At 36.8% G+C, this 16,960-nt stretch overlaps 1 protein-coding gene across 1 annotated transcript; it reads right to left on the bottom strand.

Annotated features, from left to right (window-relative positions):
* Positions 1-2,420: 2,420 nt before the first annotated feature.
* rasl10b (RAS like family 10 member B) lies at positions 2,421-15,962 on the bottom strand. Its single transcript, XM_084414291.1, has 4 exons — positions 15,781-15,962; positions 14,641-15,019; positions 10,755-10,879; positions 2,421-2,809 (listed from the first exon to the last, which is right to left on the bottom strand). The coding sequence occupies exons 2-4, from the start codon at positions 14,926-14,928 to the stop codon at positions 2,539-2,541; spliced, it is 684 nt and encodes a 227-aa protein (XP_084270417.1). The 5' UTR covers positions 14,929-15,019; positions 15,781-15,962; the 3' UTR covers positions 2,421-2,538.
* Between the last annotated feature and the right edge of the window lie 998 nt (positions 15,963-16,960).

The following is a 16,960-nucleotide window of genomic DNA, read 5'->3' on the forward strand; positions in this document are numbered from 1 at the left end:
CCCTTGTGACTTGATTTAATGTGTCTACAGCATTTCAAAGTGGGAAAAATTCTCATACCTCGGCATAAATTACATTTTTGAGATAAGACACAGTATCAAGACATACCTTAAAGGGATAGTTCAAGATCTATCATTATTTACTCATCCTCAAGGCTTTCAAAAGATAAACTTTTAATAATTTACTAGTCACTCTTTTTCATGCAATTACAGTGAATGGAGGCTAAAGATTTCATGCATCATGCTGTAACATACGACTTCTGCACCACTTGTTATTAACTAAAAAGCAAGAAAAAGAACGTTTCAGAACCATATGGATCCTTTTATAATACTTGTATGGTGTTTTGCGTCCATTATGAAGCTTGAAAGCTTCAGTAACTATTCAATATAACTGCATGGAAAAGAGCGACCGCCACATTATTATAATTTCTCCTTTGTATTCCACATATGAAAGACAGTCAGGTTTGGCACAACACAGAGGTGAGTAAATGATGCTATTTTTGGGGGAACTATCCCTTTAAATACACGAAAGTGTCCAAAGAACAAAGACTTTTGTATAATTTGTATTGTGTGGAATATTATAAGTGCCAGTGTACGGCACCTGAGCTGGGAAACACTTCTGCTTGCAGGTACTGGAAGATACTTAAGCTTAGTAGGGGTTGAATCGAAAATCAATCCCAATTCTGGAATCGGATACTTGTTAAAAATTAAAATTTTGATTCCGCTTATCGATTCCTGTGTGCACATTTTAACGTGGTTTTAAATCATTCAAGAAGATGCGAAAGAGAGCTCAATTTGGCACTCGTGCGCTGTTTTCCTTGATGCGCACATCTAGATCGCACACATAAAGCCGCCTCTCATGTAGTGCACAAATATAGTTCTCTTTTGCGTCTTCTTGCGCTTGAACGGACAAATACACACAAAATTGTCAAAATATTCTCGTAAAACACAGTCGGTTATGTCTTAAGTGAACGTAAACAGTTCAGAAAGAAAATGTGTGTAACAGTATATTGGACCAGTGCAGCTCTTAAAGTGACAGCAGCCTAATAAACCTGCTGCAGTCTGTGTCATAAATGTTAATCTATACCAAAAGAAAAAGAAAATCACTCACTGATCTTGACTGAATAACTTTAATAAGGATCAATCTATATTTTATTTATAAAAAATCTAACTATGCTATGTATTTATTTGAGCTATTGCTAATTTGCTTATTTGTTATAATTGTATTACTGACTGTATGTATATTGTCAATCGTATTTGATGATAGTGGTCCTGACATAAATTGTTTCATGTTTGATGTACTTTTTTTCATTAACATTATATTAAAAATAAAATGTGCGTTTGTAACTATTTTTGTCTGTGTATTGTCTTAAATATTCATAATGTCAAGGGCAGCAGACATAGTCATTCGTTATAACCAGCCTTGGTCATTCGTTAAAACTGATATACAGTAAATATTTAAATAGAATAATATTGTTTTTAATAACTAACGGAACTACAATAATACAAATATAAAGCAGATTAGGCTTTTTTTCTAAATTTCCCCTTTTCTTGTTTCCCTGTGCAATGTTTTACTTGAATATGTAGGAGGGTTTAGAGTAGTCAAATAAAATGATTAAATTTATGAGATCAGTGATAATGTTATTTCATATTTCCTCCGTGGTACACACTATATACTATCTCAACATCAATGTCAAATCAGGTTTTTTCATGAATAATTATCTGCAAATTAATAATTTCAAATAAATTCATGATTAAACTGAATGACTTTTTCGGTGAAAAATTTTGTCCATCTTGTAAAAAATGACATAAGCAGTCTTAATTGATTGTACAAACCACATAATCTCATTGTTAACACTTAATTAAACTAAAAAATGGTTTCAAAATTAATTATATCTTAATTACATTTTTTACACTTTTAAAAACCTTATTCGTCAATGACCCATACTTACTTATCTTTAACATTTATATAAATTTATATTAGTTAGTTGGTCTTTAGGCTGATGATTTTTGTTTATGTTATTCAGCTGAATGTTTTGCAAAAAAAAAACACAGAATAAATACGTTTGATATCTAAATGTTTGACTGGGAATAGATAAGAACCGGAATCGATAAGCAGAATCAGAACTGAAATCGCTGAAATTCAAACAATACCTAACCCTGCTCATAAGCATAGAGGGAGCATCCCATGCTCTGTCCTGGCCGGAACATAAGCAATGACAGAAAGTGTACTAATGTAACATTAAAGCTGATTTTTGTCACCTTCCATCAGCTTTTTGGCAGTTTGGATTTCTAAGATAAAAGGCAGAGAGAGATGTTGATTGTGTTCTCTCAGTCCAAAAAGAGAGACATTAATTTGTAGGCTTAGGTAATTAAGCAACATGGACTCCATGTTTTAAGACCACATCTGTCTGTCCATAGTTAAAATCCCAAATGTTAAGTTCCTTGGCAAGAGGGTTATCACAGCTCTTCCAGCTGCCCAAACAATCACCGAGCTTCAGACAGCCTGACAGATCCCATAAATCGCCATAGCAGAAGTCCTCACATTAGGACGCATCGTTCTCTCCTGAGCGCCCGCTGGAAACGGATGGTGGCGTGGACGTGTTTGCAGCGGGCACAACCCATGCTGCGGAGAGCCTCTCCGAACAACAGTAAAACGTGCCAGTTGAACTTGGCAGAGCACTCCACGTATCCACACTTCCAGCTCTTTCGGACTAAGTCAGATACGCTGTGTCGGGGGACGACGCGACCTCGCTGCAGATCACGCTTGTTGCCCACTATTAGAATGGGCGTCTCCCCAGAGCCCATGACTCTGTGGAAAGACACACAGACACAACCACTGTAAATACAGAATGCAAAAGCAATTCTACACAAACAAGATGGGTCAAATCTTATTATATTCCACAGACACCATAGAAGAACCATTTTTGGTTCCCCCAAAAAAACTTTCAGTAAAAGGTGTGAAGAACATTTTCCACTACAAAGAATATTTTGTTCCATGTAAAGGTTCCATAGATGGAGGTTATTTATGAAAGGTTTAATGGGGTTCGATATATAACCCTTGGATTCTTGACTCAAAAAAAAAAAAAAAAAAAAAAACCTTATGCAAAAAAGGTTCTCTATATAAGGAGAAATGTCTTAAATGACTATACATAATACTTTCATGTTAAATTAATGATTTCAATTTTTTTCTAGTGATAAAGTATGTTTACGAGCTGTTTAATTCATAACATTTGACTGAAATTAAAAATGAATGAATTAAAACTAAATCCAAAAAATAAACCCTAAAAGATTCTATAAAGGAAGTGACTGACCGAACCCTTTAAAGTTATAGAATCTTTTATTCTAAGAGTGTATAGCGCCAACGTTTATACTACAAGGTTTAGTCGTTCCAAACAGTTTTGGTTACCACTGATTTCCTTTTTTTGGACAAAAACTTTTAGCAAAATATCTTCTTTTATGTTTCACAGTAGAAAGGAAGTCACACAGGTTTGGAATGAAATGATGGCAGAATTTCTGTGAACAATGCCTTGAAAAGTGAATTAAACATTTGTATGTCATCCGCATTTATTCCTGCAATTGCGGTTGATTGACTGAAAATTGTCTTGTAATAGTCAGTCGACTGTTTACTTGTGATGACGTTGGGAGATATCTTATTGATATTGAACAAGGGATGCACAACATAACAGTACCATTTTGATTATCTGATGATATTACTGATTAGATGGTATTTGGATGATTTTGGATAACAAAAAAAAGTAAACAATTATGTATTATATAAATATATATATATATATGAAAGCTGTGACATAGAGGTTTATTTATTTTTTGGCCGGTAACTTCAAAATTTAGTAGCCAAATTGGCCGGTGAGTGATAATGTTATCTAATTTTATACATTTTTAGCAAATACCAAAATGAATATTCATTTTTCACACTGTGCATTATAATGTTAAAATGCTTAAATTTACTTGTAGCATTTAAAATGGTTTTAGTTTAGTTTTTATTATTCCATTTTTATTTAGACAAAATAGAATTACATTTGAATTTAAGCGGTTATCTGAATTCTTTTGGAACATAATACTACACCCATGATAAACCTTGCATATATGGGATCTACTAAATCAGACATGGTGCCTCATCACACTTGAGCCAGAATTACAAACAGATTACACCAGCGCAAACCCTCTTGGCGTTAAAACTGTCTAGGCTTACTAAACACACACAGTGGAAAACATCAGATGGGTATTTAACGTAGCATGTAATGAACAGAACCACCCTGCTGTGATTGTATGTCTTTGTGTCAATACAATAAAGCATTTGATGAAGTGGAATGTCTTCTTCAAGAGGATCAATTTGGGCTGCGTTTTCACCAGACTGATGCAACCATTTCAATCTCTACAAATGATCTTTCTGAAAGGTTTGGTGTTGTCTGAAGCTCTCCGCGCATCCATCTATTCTAGATGCTTCCACGATAAAGGCCCTGTTTACACCCGGCATTAAGATGTGTTTTATTCGATCGGATCACAAGTAGACGAGGGAGACACATTCCCGTTTACACCTGGTGTTTTAATCCGTCTATTTTGTCCACTTTCAGCCACTTCTGTCCTGATTTCTCCGAGAGGAGGGTCTATGGCCAGAAAGATAAAGGTATGGCCTTGGCTTTTTCAGATATTTCAATCTAATGGACAAAGTATGCAATTTACATATGAACAAGAACACGGAAAAACATACGGAGAGCATTAGCTTTAGTTTCTGCTCTGACAGCCACAAGACCAGCCGAACGCTGTGAGTGTGTGTTAGAAATCAGAAATGCTTAGAGAACATTGTGCTTGGTACGTTTTTCATCTTCAACCCAAACTTGGGTCTCCAGCCGACAAAGTTTAAATCCAGTCTGGCTAGCGTGCTTCCCATAATCTTTACGCATTAGGTCAGTAGGCGGAGAGTAGACGGTCTTTTATGGCTGTTTGAACACATGAGCGTTTACACTACGAAAGCAATCCGGTTGAATGCGCTTTCGACTATCTCTGGAAGCGGTTGAAAGTGGACAAGAGACCCCGTTTACACCTGTATTTAGTGTCGTCCACTCGTGATTCGATCAACTGAAATGCATCTTAATATCAGGTGTAAACAGCCAAAGTGGAATTTCATGCATCAACATACATATTAGTGTAAATCCATGGCAACATCCTAAACAGCGTCATTCGTGTAGATGAAAGCCCTTTTCCCATCTTTGTAAAAAAAAAGCCTTAGTACCTTTATCAAACAAAGTCATTTTCAAATAAAATTGTATTGTTGTTACCTTGAAGATGAAACTAAACATTAATCTTGTTTATCGCACGTCTTCTTCTGCAGGATTAATAATATGCCAAAACTGGCATGTCATTTTTTCCCTCATTCTTTCTTCCAGAATATAGTGCCTATTTGGTATTCTGTGATTGTTTTTTTTAAATATCACGTATTGCTTGTTTGGAGAGAAATTAGGCAAATTGTAGATTAAGTGGTCACTTCATAGATGCAGATAATGATCTCACATCACAACACTGAAATATTAAACATCTTTAATGGGTTTTGAAAGATGTGGATGATGCACAGACAAAAAATGTATTCATTTTAACATTCTCTAATAATGACTTCTCGTGGAATTCTGTTCATCTTCAGCCGACTGAAGGTGCAGAAATCATTTAATCACGCCAGAGCATATAGGAAGTATTAAAAAAAAACTATACTTAACCCTGTAATGTTTGACATATGAAATAATAGTTATCTAATATTTTGAAATGTAACAGGGTACAGGGTATGATACAGGGGAATATGAAGCTAATACTTGAGTAGGAAAAACAACAACAGTACAATCCATTGAACGCACTACTATACGTGTTCTATCCCTCACATGCTTGTTGTTTTCATTCCTGTCAAATAAAAATAAAATGGCGCTACCCTGACTAAGGTCTATTAGTCAGAGAGAGGATTTTCGGGCTGTTGGTGTCTAGCAGCCTCTCGTATGTGTTGCGTGTGCAAACGGGTTCAGTGCAGCTCCGCAGTGACAGGCTGTCAAGAGTCGGCTGTTCTATCAACCTCTGGTCCAGTCTCCAACAGAGAGCACACATCCCGGAGAGCAGCTTATATGTCTCCACACTTATCTCTGTTCAAGATGACCTGAGCCTCTGGCAGCTCTGAAAAAAGACAAATAGATTTCCAATTGTTTCACCTCACAGAGGCTTTCCACAACGCTGCACCGGACTGTACTGGGAAGGAAAGCCAAAAATAGACTTCTGCTGTGGAAAATACTGCGAGCGGACAGATACAGTTCTGATGTGGAGTCATTTTACAAAACTTAATCATTCAGAGCTGATCTCATGTCTGACGTGTGTCTGTGTACTGATAAGAAGATTGTGGCGTAAACACAATTAGCCCCAAACCACCTCAGACACCGTACTGTCAGTCACCGCGTAACTCTGGGTCTTGAATTGACAGAAACCACCAGCATTGTCCATCAGTCATCGTGTGTGACGGCTCTGGTCTCTGATCCCTGACACAATCATTTCATTCTCAAACACAGCAGAGACCCTCCGCAAACAGAATTCATTTATTACCGCATTCATTCATCATTCATTCACTAACTCGATCTATTCTCTGATTCATTCATTTAGTCATTAATATTTAGGTGTTTTGACTGTCAGTCTGGATTGCTGAGCTATATCCGACATGAGTTGTGCTTCAATCTCGGACATGATCGGACTGAAAGGCAGGGACTATAACATTAACTACCATTGGGGATTAACATACGGAAGCTTGTTTCCAAAACGGAATAAAAAATAAAGGTAATCGGTACTTTTTTAATCTCCCAGTTCTGACTTTTTCTCGCAACTACACCCACATAAAAACGTAATACCTTACATTTTTGAGAAACAAAATCAGATTTGCGAGATTTAAAGTCACAATTGCGAGGACGAATTGCGAATTTGCGAGATTTAAATCTCAATTGTAGGTCAGGTGTTGAATGCACTGAGGAAACAAGCTCTGACGAGGACAGTGATGATGGTAAAAAAACATCTGCTCAAATTGAACCCTTACAAGTACCAAAAGGTGACAAAATATACTTTATTTTATTGTTTTGTAATTGTTACTGAAATATCAGGAGAGTTTTATACTATTACGGCAGTTAGAGATCCATCCGTGTTAGATATAGATCTGAGTCGTTGAAGACCCGAGTACGTATTGATTTGCGAAACATTCATGCATTTAAAAGGGATAGTTCACCCAAAAATGAAAATTAGCCCATGATTTACTCACCTTCAAGTCATCCTAGGTGTATATGACATTCTTCTTTCAGACGAATACAATCGGAGTTATATAAAAAAATGTCTTGGCTCTTCCAAGCCTTATAATGGTAGTCAATGGGTATATTTTTTGTAAGTCCATCTCCATCCGTGATAAAAGTGCTCGAAACGGCTCTGCTGGGGTTAATAAAGGCCTTCTGAAGTGAAACGATGCATTCGTGTGAGAAAAATATCCATATTTAAAACTCTATCGACTAAAATAACTAGTTTCTGGCAGACGGCCGTACACAAGTCGACCTACGCCAAATTATAAGGCTGGGAAGAGCCAGGACATTTTTTTATATATAACTCCGACTGTATAGAGCTGGTAAGTCCCGCCCATCCGTAAAACCCCAAGTGGACCTCTAGGTTGAAAAATCGTCAATGCAAGTGAATGTGAGAAAATAATTATTTTCTGGTCCCGTTTGAATTGTGCCATGAATGTGAACATATGTTGTCTGTGAATTTTTTATATAATCTTTCATGTTACGAGTTTGACAGTATATGGTATGATTCTTCGGCTAGCAGTTGTGGAAAAGACATAACGAGAAAGACTACATGTCGCCTATGTGACGTCACCCCATAAAGTTGACTTACCCGTGGTTTTCGCCAACCTCAACGATTTTGTCCTCTCCCTGAAAGAAGGCGGTGAAGTGCACCAAAGACACAGCCATGTTTAGCGGGATCCGTGAGCTAGTGTCCGTGTGCTAGTGGTGGTGACGTTTCAAACGCGTCGAAAGCAGCGAAGAGTTGTAGTCCACAAAGTGCTCTCACACAAAGTCTAACCGTATCAAACTTCTACCCGCTAAATTGTAGCATTCTTTACACGGAAAATTATATAAAAAATTCACAGACAACATATGTTCACATTCATGGCACAATTCAAACGGGACCAGAAAATAATTGTTTTCTCCCATTCACTTGCATTGACGATTTTTCAACCTAGAGGTCCAGTGGGGTTAGCGGAAGGGGCAAGACTTACCAGCTCTATTCGTCTGAAAGAAGAATGTCATATACACCAGAAAATCAAGGGCTAATTTTAATTTTTTGGGTGAAAAATTCTGTCTAGGTACTGAATGTTTTTGGACAGCTACTGTAAATGGACACTATTAATAATGTTATCAGATCTCCATACAAACTTCATCTGAGATCAGGACAGGTGGCTATTGTTTTACCAAAGATTAATTTACTGTCTCTCTTGTAATTTGTCACTCTAACAGGCTCTGTCTTATTACAGGAACGACTGACAGCGAGCCACTTCTGTTGGTTATTAGCACATCAGATCAGTGAATCGAGCTGGCTCATCCTCCTCCTATTGTGCGGTCGAGGCTGTGAGGCAGTATCGGGCCAAGGTGACTTAATTGTGTTCTGCCTGGATCAATAAAACATGAATGTTTGACACCGGAACTGGCTGTCTCAATGCTCAGGCCTTGACGCAAGCGAAGCATGACAGCTGACGCCATTGATTACGCTAAATCTGCCTGTGAGTGACAGGCTCAGCGCTGACGCCCTCACTGACCGTTTAAGCCAATCGGTGACTGAGCTGAATTTAAATAACGATGGAGCATCACTGTTACTGTGTGTATTACTTTGATACACATGGCATTTTAAATCCTATTGCATAAGAAAAATAAATATATTAAAGATATATTCTCTGAAAACAAGTCAATACATATATAATATAATATAATATAATATAATATAATATAATATAATATGTCAAATTTATTTATATAGGGCTTTTCACAATACACATTGTTTCAAAGCAGCTTTACAGAAAATCATGAGATTAATGTCTATAATATCTTACAAATTTATATAAAGAGCTGAATGATAATATAGTTACATTTTGTGATCAAGATCAGTTAATTGAGATTTGCTATATGGTATATATTGCCTTATATGAGTGTACTGTAAATAGAGCTGTGTAATAATACAGTTTTTACATTTTGAGAAAATGTAAGTTTTGACATAAACTCTGATGCTCACAATAATTAATTGGTTTGAGTAGGGTAAACTTTAATTAAACAAATTAGTTCAATCAAATTAACTTTTATGAGTATTTAGAACTTCCTTTTTCTTTTTAGTTCACAGAATTGACACATTTTAAGTAATCTAGATTGTTAGGGTTTTTTTTTTTGAGCTTTTAATTTAGACAAACTTAAATTTAACTGAATCTGGTCTGAGATTTCTATTTCCCAGTATGCTTTGCCATGATGACACTTGAAAGGGAGATGCTAAAATTGAGTGTTATGTAATGTTTTTTGAGCAAGATTAATGTTTAGTGGGAGATTTAGTAGTGTTTAATGTTTTGCTATGATTATTTGGAAGAGTTGCTGATATGTGTGGTTTTTGGGGTGATGAGTGGAGCATGAGCTTGGTTTGACAACAGATGTTAAATGTGCTATATTGCCAAAATCCTTCAGCAATTGCCATCCTATGCCAATGCAATCAAAGCATTGTGTTACCATTTAGCATTTACTGAATTATAAAGTTAAAGCTAGCCAAGTTGAGATCACATGATAATTTTAAGTTAAATGTATGAATTAGTTTACTCAAATATTTCAAGTTACCATAATAGCAATTAAAATGTATGAGTACAAAATAAAAATCTGCCAGTTCTGCTTTGAATTTCTTATCTTAAAAAAATTGGATATCTAACTGATTACAGCAGATTTTTTTTGCCAACTTATTCGGATTCACAGTGCAATATAAACATCGTATTATTATAAAAATATCATTTTCTTGTTTTAATGATGTTTTGTGATATTTTTACTGAGTAAAAATGCTGATTATGAAAATGTTTTTTTGCATTTAACCAATTTATTAGTTCATTTTACTCCTATAAATACACCATTTGGTCTTGGACGGTTCAAGACACTGTGTGACAAATTGGTCTCACATGTCACAAAAAGTGCAAGATATCCACAGAGATTGTAGTATATTGACTATAAAACACTAAGTTATTTCATCAGAGCTAAAAAAAGAAGGGTATTCATTCCCACAATAACACTGAATGATATCAAAGAGATATAGTATGCAGCCAAAAACAGCCACAATTAGGCCTCATCATCAAAGCTGCTCAGGGTACGAAGCAAAAAGTCTCGGAGGTTTTTGAATTGGCTTTTGAAGATGACCTTTGCAATCAGCAGATGGGAAAAGAAGGCATTTCTTTTTGATTTGGATCCAAATGATGAAGAAATGACCCAGTGTGCTGGCAGCCAATGATTACAGAAGGGTCTCGCCTTTTGAGCGTAATTACACAACATTGAAGGAAGGAAGGGTTGAGAAACATGCAGGAGATAAAGCAGAGCAGAAAAAACTGGGAATGGACAAAAAATAGAGAGAATTCAGGTGTAAACAGATAACAGGAAGAGAGAAGGGGGCAAAGATGTAAAGGTGTGAATGAGAATTAAGCAAATATTCCCATCACGTACCTGGTCTCTAAGATCTGCTGCCGCATGCTTTTGACATACTCAAAGCTGTCGAAACAGCAGATGTCGTAAACCAGAATGTACACATGAGCGCTCCGGATGCCTCGACAGCAAACATCTGACCATTCCTGCACAGACATAGAGCACATTATAGCAACACAAGACCTTGATCATGTGAAACACAAAGCTCAGTTTAGCCTATAAAGCCTACTGTATCATATTTGATATGCAAACTTCTAAGTTTGCCTCTAAATTATAAACATGACCAAACCTTTGCTAAAAAAAAAAAAAGTCTTTACTGACTTTTATAAAGTAAACATAACATATACTTTTATATTGTTCGTATAAGATGAACACTTACTGAACTCAAGCAACTTAAGTTTACTTGATTATCCATACATCATTATTTAGAAAATGATGTTAAACTGTGAGTATTAAATATGATACATCTAGCTTTTCCTCTCAATCATCATTGCATTATATGTTTGTCCCCTGCAATAAAAACTAAAGAGCTTTTATCATAAAAACTAAGCATTTAAATATCATCTTACTAAGACTTATTATTGGGAGATATAGAGAGACAACTGATATTATTGTAATGTATTATATGCATTTTATGTAAGTAGTCTGCTACACTGATTTACACTTCAATCAGAATTTAATAAATATCAGCAACTGCATCAAACTGCATATTTCTGCTTAGTTTGGACCTCTGAATAAAATTGAGGTGTTTTTCATCCTCAAGTATGAGCTCCATATTTTCACAATACTATATGAGCCATAAAAGCCTGATGTATTTAAATACGATAGATGAATATTTTTTTAATGGTTCACTAAACTGTTCCATTTAAATAAAATTTCTGACCTTTCATATGTCAGGCTTTAAAGAGTGCTCAACAAAAATAATAACACTAAGCATAAACAAAACATAACATTTTCACTCTTGACCCTTGAGATTCATATTACTCATGTTCAGATGATTCATTCAGAACCTTTCTGAACTGAGTAATATGAGGTAGTTATAACTGAAGGAGATAGGAGTGTAACAGGTGATGTGGAAACAAGAGAGATAATGATCTCCCTATTCTTTTTCTCTCCATTTCTTTGTGTATATCAGCCATGTGAAGAATGATAGAAGGCCCACTGATGCCACATTTAGCACTTTATGATTTACAAACTAATTATGTTTTATTGGAGGGTGCTTTTTCAGATAAAATCTACTGGTTAGTCAGGATTTGGGGAGAAATGCTCGCTTTTGCAATTGAAGAAAGAAAAACAGTTGCCTTTTACACCTGGTATTAAGATGAATTTTGTTAGATCGGATCCGTCTCTTTTGTCCACTTTCAACCACTTCTGTCCTGATCTTTCGATCTAATGGACGAAATAATCTCGGCCAATTTAAATATGAACGCGCACAGAGACAACGGAAAAACATACGGAGAGCATCAGCATTTCTGCTCTGACAGCCACAAGACCAGCCGAACGCTGAGAGTGTGTGTTAGAAATCGGGAATGGTGAGGGAACACTGTGCTTGGTACGTTTTTCATCTTCAAACCAAACTTGGGTTTTCAGACGACAAAGTTTAAATCTAATGTGTTTTCGACTACCTCTGGAAGTGGTTAAAAGTGGACAAGCTCAAAACGCTTTAGACCTCGTTTACTTGTGATCCGATCGACCAAAACGCATCTTAATACCATGTATAAACAGGGCCTAGGTAATGATAATTCAAGGTAACCTCTAGCTCTCTGACATTAAACTCCAATTGAGAATATAATTACAAATGTAAAGTTATGAAAGAATCCTCTCTTCCCATTGTCACTAATTCGAGCACTGAATCATTGTGACAGCACTGAGAAAGAACAGTGAGCTGAGACAAAAGGCCTTTTGCTGCTCAAGTGGCTCTTTTATCCTTTCAAGCTGTCTGAAATCACAAGTGTTACGCAGAACCACGAGCTCTCAGGTTACTGGTTCATTATAAACCAATCTGCAATACTAACGCTTTTACTGTGCATAAACTCAGAGCCCATCTCAAAACACTGAAAAGATTCTGTTTAATTGGCCCTTCATAAACCTCCATCACCCTCGGAGACTGTCGCTGATCCGAATATCTCATAATTGTATACCATGCAACTTTTATATAATGTAAATTTCGCATGGATATTACATTAATGTATGAGTAAATTAAGTGTTTCATTGCAACACATATGTATCTCTTCATAAAACTGAGGTTAACACTCCACTGGAGCAGGGCTGCAACAAACGATTATTTTGATAATCGATTAATCGAATGATTATTAGAACGATTAATCGACTAATCATCGATTATTTCGCCGACTAATCAGTAAGTTTGGAACGATTATTCAGCTTTTTCAATAAGTGAAAACACTGAGTTATACATATTCTAACTATTATAAAAAAAAGAAAATCACTTCAGCTTTTGAAATGGTTGTTTTAAAGAACTTTGAGCCAACTAAACAGGTCATCCTCTTTAAGTGTTCAGATTTCTGTCCAACTCAAATCACACACAAATGCTCTCTAAGCATTGATTAAATATTCTGTTCAGCTGCTAAAATTAATCAGCTGCATTACAGACAAACTTAAACTGCAAACAATTATTATAAGTATAAAATTAAAACAATAATTGACATGACAATTGTGCTGAGCTGACAGAGACATTCACATTCACCTTTTAATTTACAGTATGAAAAAGTAACTGACATGATTTTCTTCATAACATCTCCTTTTGTAAGTCTTCGTGAATATGGAACAAAATACAGGCAAGTGATAAGACCGTAATACCTAATAGTGTTATAATAATAAAAACAGCCCTGACTCCTAAGCTCGATCAAGCTTTATTCTATGCAAACATAAATCATCACATTACTGTAATTATATTATTATTGTTAATATTATTGCTATTATTAGTAGGATTGCATTCTCTAATAAAGAGATGTACTGCTAGTTATTTAGCTCCAGCTGGAGAACATTCACCTCTCACCGGCTCCTCTTGTTTCCTCTTTAAGTGCTTTAACACGCATGTTGTGCTCCCGTGAAAAGCAAGTTGCATGTATTGCATACGACAGAATTCTTGGTTTGAAGTTTTGTGAAACTTTCACACACCTTGCTAGTTCGGATTCGTTTGTACTCCGTCATAATTCGCGCTGTTTTCATCTACCGCAATAGCATTTGTAACGGCTGCATTACATTCTAGCGCTACAGCGCCGTAGCGGTCAAATCGTGATATTGCAGGCCCTTACATTAGGTCACGTGAGATCAAACGACTACTAGTACTCGACAACAAGATATTTTGTCGACAATGTCGACTAATCGCTTCAGCCCTACACTGGAGTCACATGGATTACTGTAATGATGTCTTTACTACCTTTCTGGGCCTTGCAATTGGTAGTTGCGTAGACTGTCAATGGAGGGACAGAAAGCTCTCAGATTTCAATAAAAAGATCTTCATATGTGTTTCAAAGTTGAACAAAAGTCTTACGGGTTAGGAACAACACGAGGGTGAGTAATTAATGACCGAATTTTTGGGTGAACTAACGCTTTAAGTGCTTTATATATTATAGAGTATTACATATACACGATGTACTCTGATGCTGATGAGAGATGTAGACGATTGCACTATGGTCAGAGTAAAGATAATGTTACATCTCCGTTAATTCCGTCATTGCCCTTAATATAGTCAATATAGATTAAAACCTTGCTGTCCATGAATAAAGTTTTTTTCTCCGCTGCTTTTACGTTCCCACCAGTGTCAAAATCAAACCTATATGCCCTTGTTTTGGTACCTCAAATGTGCTTTCTCTAAATGTGCTAAACTTTGTCCAGACACAAGGTCAGGTCAGAGTCATATTTTGTGGTATGTTGGGTACCGTACCTGCAGAGAGCTGCCAGGAAAGCTGCTGATGGCTGGGTAATCTGTGATCTGAAGGTCATGCACATGACCATTGAGCACTGCGGCAGAGAGATGCACCCGCCGTGTCTTACTGGACACCGCCACCTCACTGTAGTCATTATGAAGAAAGCGCTTCACAATGGCCGTCTTGCCCACCCCCTGAGCTCCCAGCACTGCGATCCGGAACTGAGGGGACATCGCCCTGTTTCCGCCTCGCCCCCGGTGGGCCGCCCCACCCTCCCTGCTCTCGCAAACAGCTGGCCAGTGCATTCAGAGGGGCACATGGGCAGCACATAGTCCTGACTGAAGCGCAGAAAGCAGTGGTGGCCACAGCACAGTCCCATTCATAGGCCAGCAGTACCTGCAGAAAGAGAAACAGGAGAGAGATGAAAATGACAAACAAGAGCCCAACTCAACTAAAGAGAGAATACTCAATTGATGTCATTCACTTCACATAAACTGACACAAAAACACATTTAAATAAGAGAATATTAATAATAATAATAAATGAGAAAAAAAATCAATATTCAAATCAAATCAAATCGGGCACATTATTTAATTCCACATGTGCACTTGACAAACCTTTGACAATATGTCAATATTTTTGTATCTAAGCATCTATTGTATTTATATATCATAATCTGATAATTCCATTAAATATCACAATGTGTTTATGATATAGAGCACTAAAATGGGGTCAGGATGATTTAAATGGAGCATAGATATTAATAGAAATTGCCACACATAGGCAAAAGACACGGGCAGCAGGGGACAGGATGCATGATGCTATCCAATAGTTTACTATGAATCTTCTCAGTTTCAATCTAAGTGATAAGACTAATAATACGACACAATGCTTATGTAATGGATTCTCTGCATCCAATAGAATAAAGACACACGTGTCATTTACTTGTTCATTTACTTATATATATATACATAAACACATTATATGTGTATATATATATAAGCGCAAACCGTACTATATATATATATATATATATATATATATATATATATATATATATAGAACGCATGACAGTTTATCATTCTCATAAAGCTTTTTAGATTTGAAGCGCGCGACTGTCGGTGCAAGCGTATCGCGCGCACAACAGCGAGACTTACCTTATGTACAGGTGAGAAGTTGCATTCTTCGTGAGGTTCGGGCGGCTGAACACCTGCTCGATCGTTCTCTTCGCGTTCTTACTCTCTGGTCGCATTCAGGTGCAGAAGTAACCCTCGAACTGTCCTGGAGGAATATCCTGTTCTTCCCGCGTCATGTAGACCTCGCGCACTGCACGGCGCGCGCATGTTCCACCGTGTTGTTAACAGACAGACAAATCAACGCTTGCGCGTAAAATCAAGAGTGGTGGACCGCGTCGAGCCCTCGCGCCTCACCGGGTCAGCGTCACAGGTTAATTGAATTTGGAAAAAAAAAGCTGAGAGCTCTGCTTTGTCAATGGCAAGCCTTTTAAACATTTATTCCTTAAAAATAGATTACTGTGTTACTAATGCTTCTCTTTTTTATTAGACTAGCGAGTTATCCATATAGTGACTATTTCAGAATTATTCATTATAGCCTACTAGAACGTATACTAAAACCAACTAGGCCTACTAATTCAATAAATATCTAGTCTTTGGTCTACTTTTATATAGTATAGTTATATAGTAGTTTTTGCAAAACTCTTAACATAATATGTAAATACCAAGTTCTGATGTGAAACTCTAGATGGCACAGGCTGATAGGTCCTTAAATCATTTGGTAGCGATCGCATTGTCAGCTACATAGCCCAGCTGATTGGTTGTTGTTGTATCAGCGGCCAATGAGCTGCGGCTCAACATTCAAATAGCCTTAGTGTTGTCGTTTGTGCTTTCAGAAACCCTCCACCTTCCCCAGCTCCACCTGTACAGATCTGCTACAGGGGTTTAATCGTGTATGTTACCTGTGCAGCAGCAGCACCAGCATGTCTTTCATGTTAACAGCAGCAGCATGTTTTCTTTTGCATACTTTTGTCACTCAGTGGATCCGTGTAAGACACATTTAAACAGTGCCTTTAAAAAACAAGTTTTGTTTCAGGAGCAGTCTGTTTCTGTGCCATATCATTTCGGACTGGAATGTTTTTGTAAGTGATATTCCCTGGAAGAAAGTTTGGACACTGCCTCATAAATACTTAATATCTAACAAAGAGAAGTTAATTAGATTTTACCCAGATAAGGGATTTGAGTTGTTACTGTTGTTACTGTCACCAGCAGTAGCCACTTAAGTAACTCATACTCAACACTATTCACGGAGACTAATGGCATA

This window comes from Rutilus rutilus (assembly GCF_951802725.1).
Source record: "Rutilus rutilus genome assembly, chromosome: 7".
NCBI lineage: Eukaryota > Metazoa > Chordata > Actinopteri > Cypriniformes > Leuciscidae > Rutilus > Rutilus rutilus.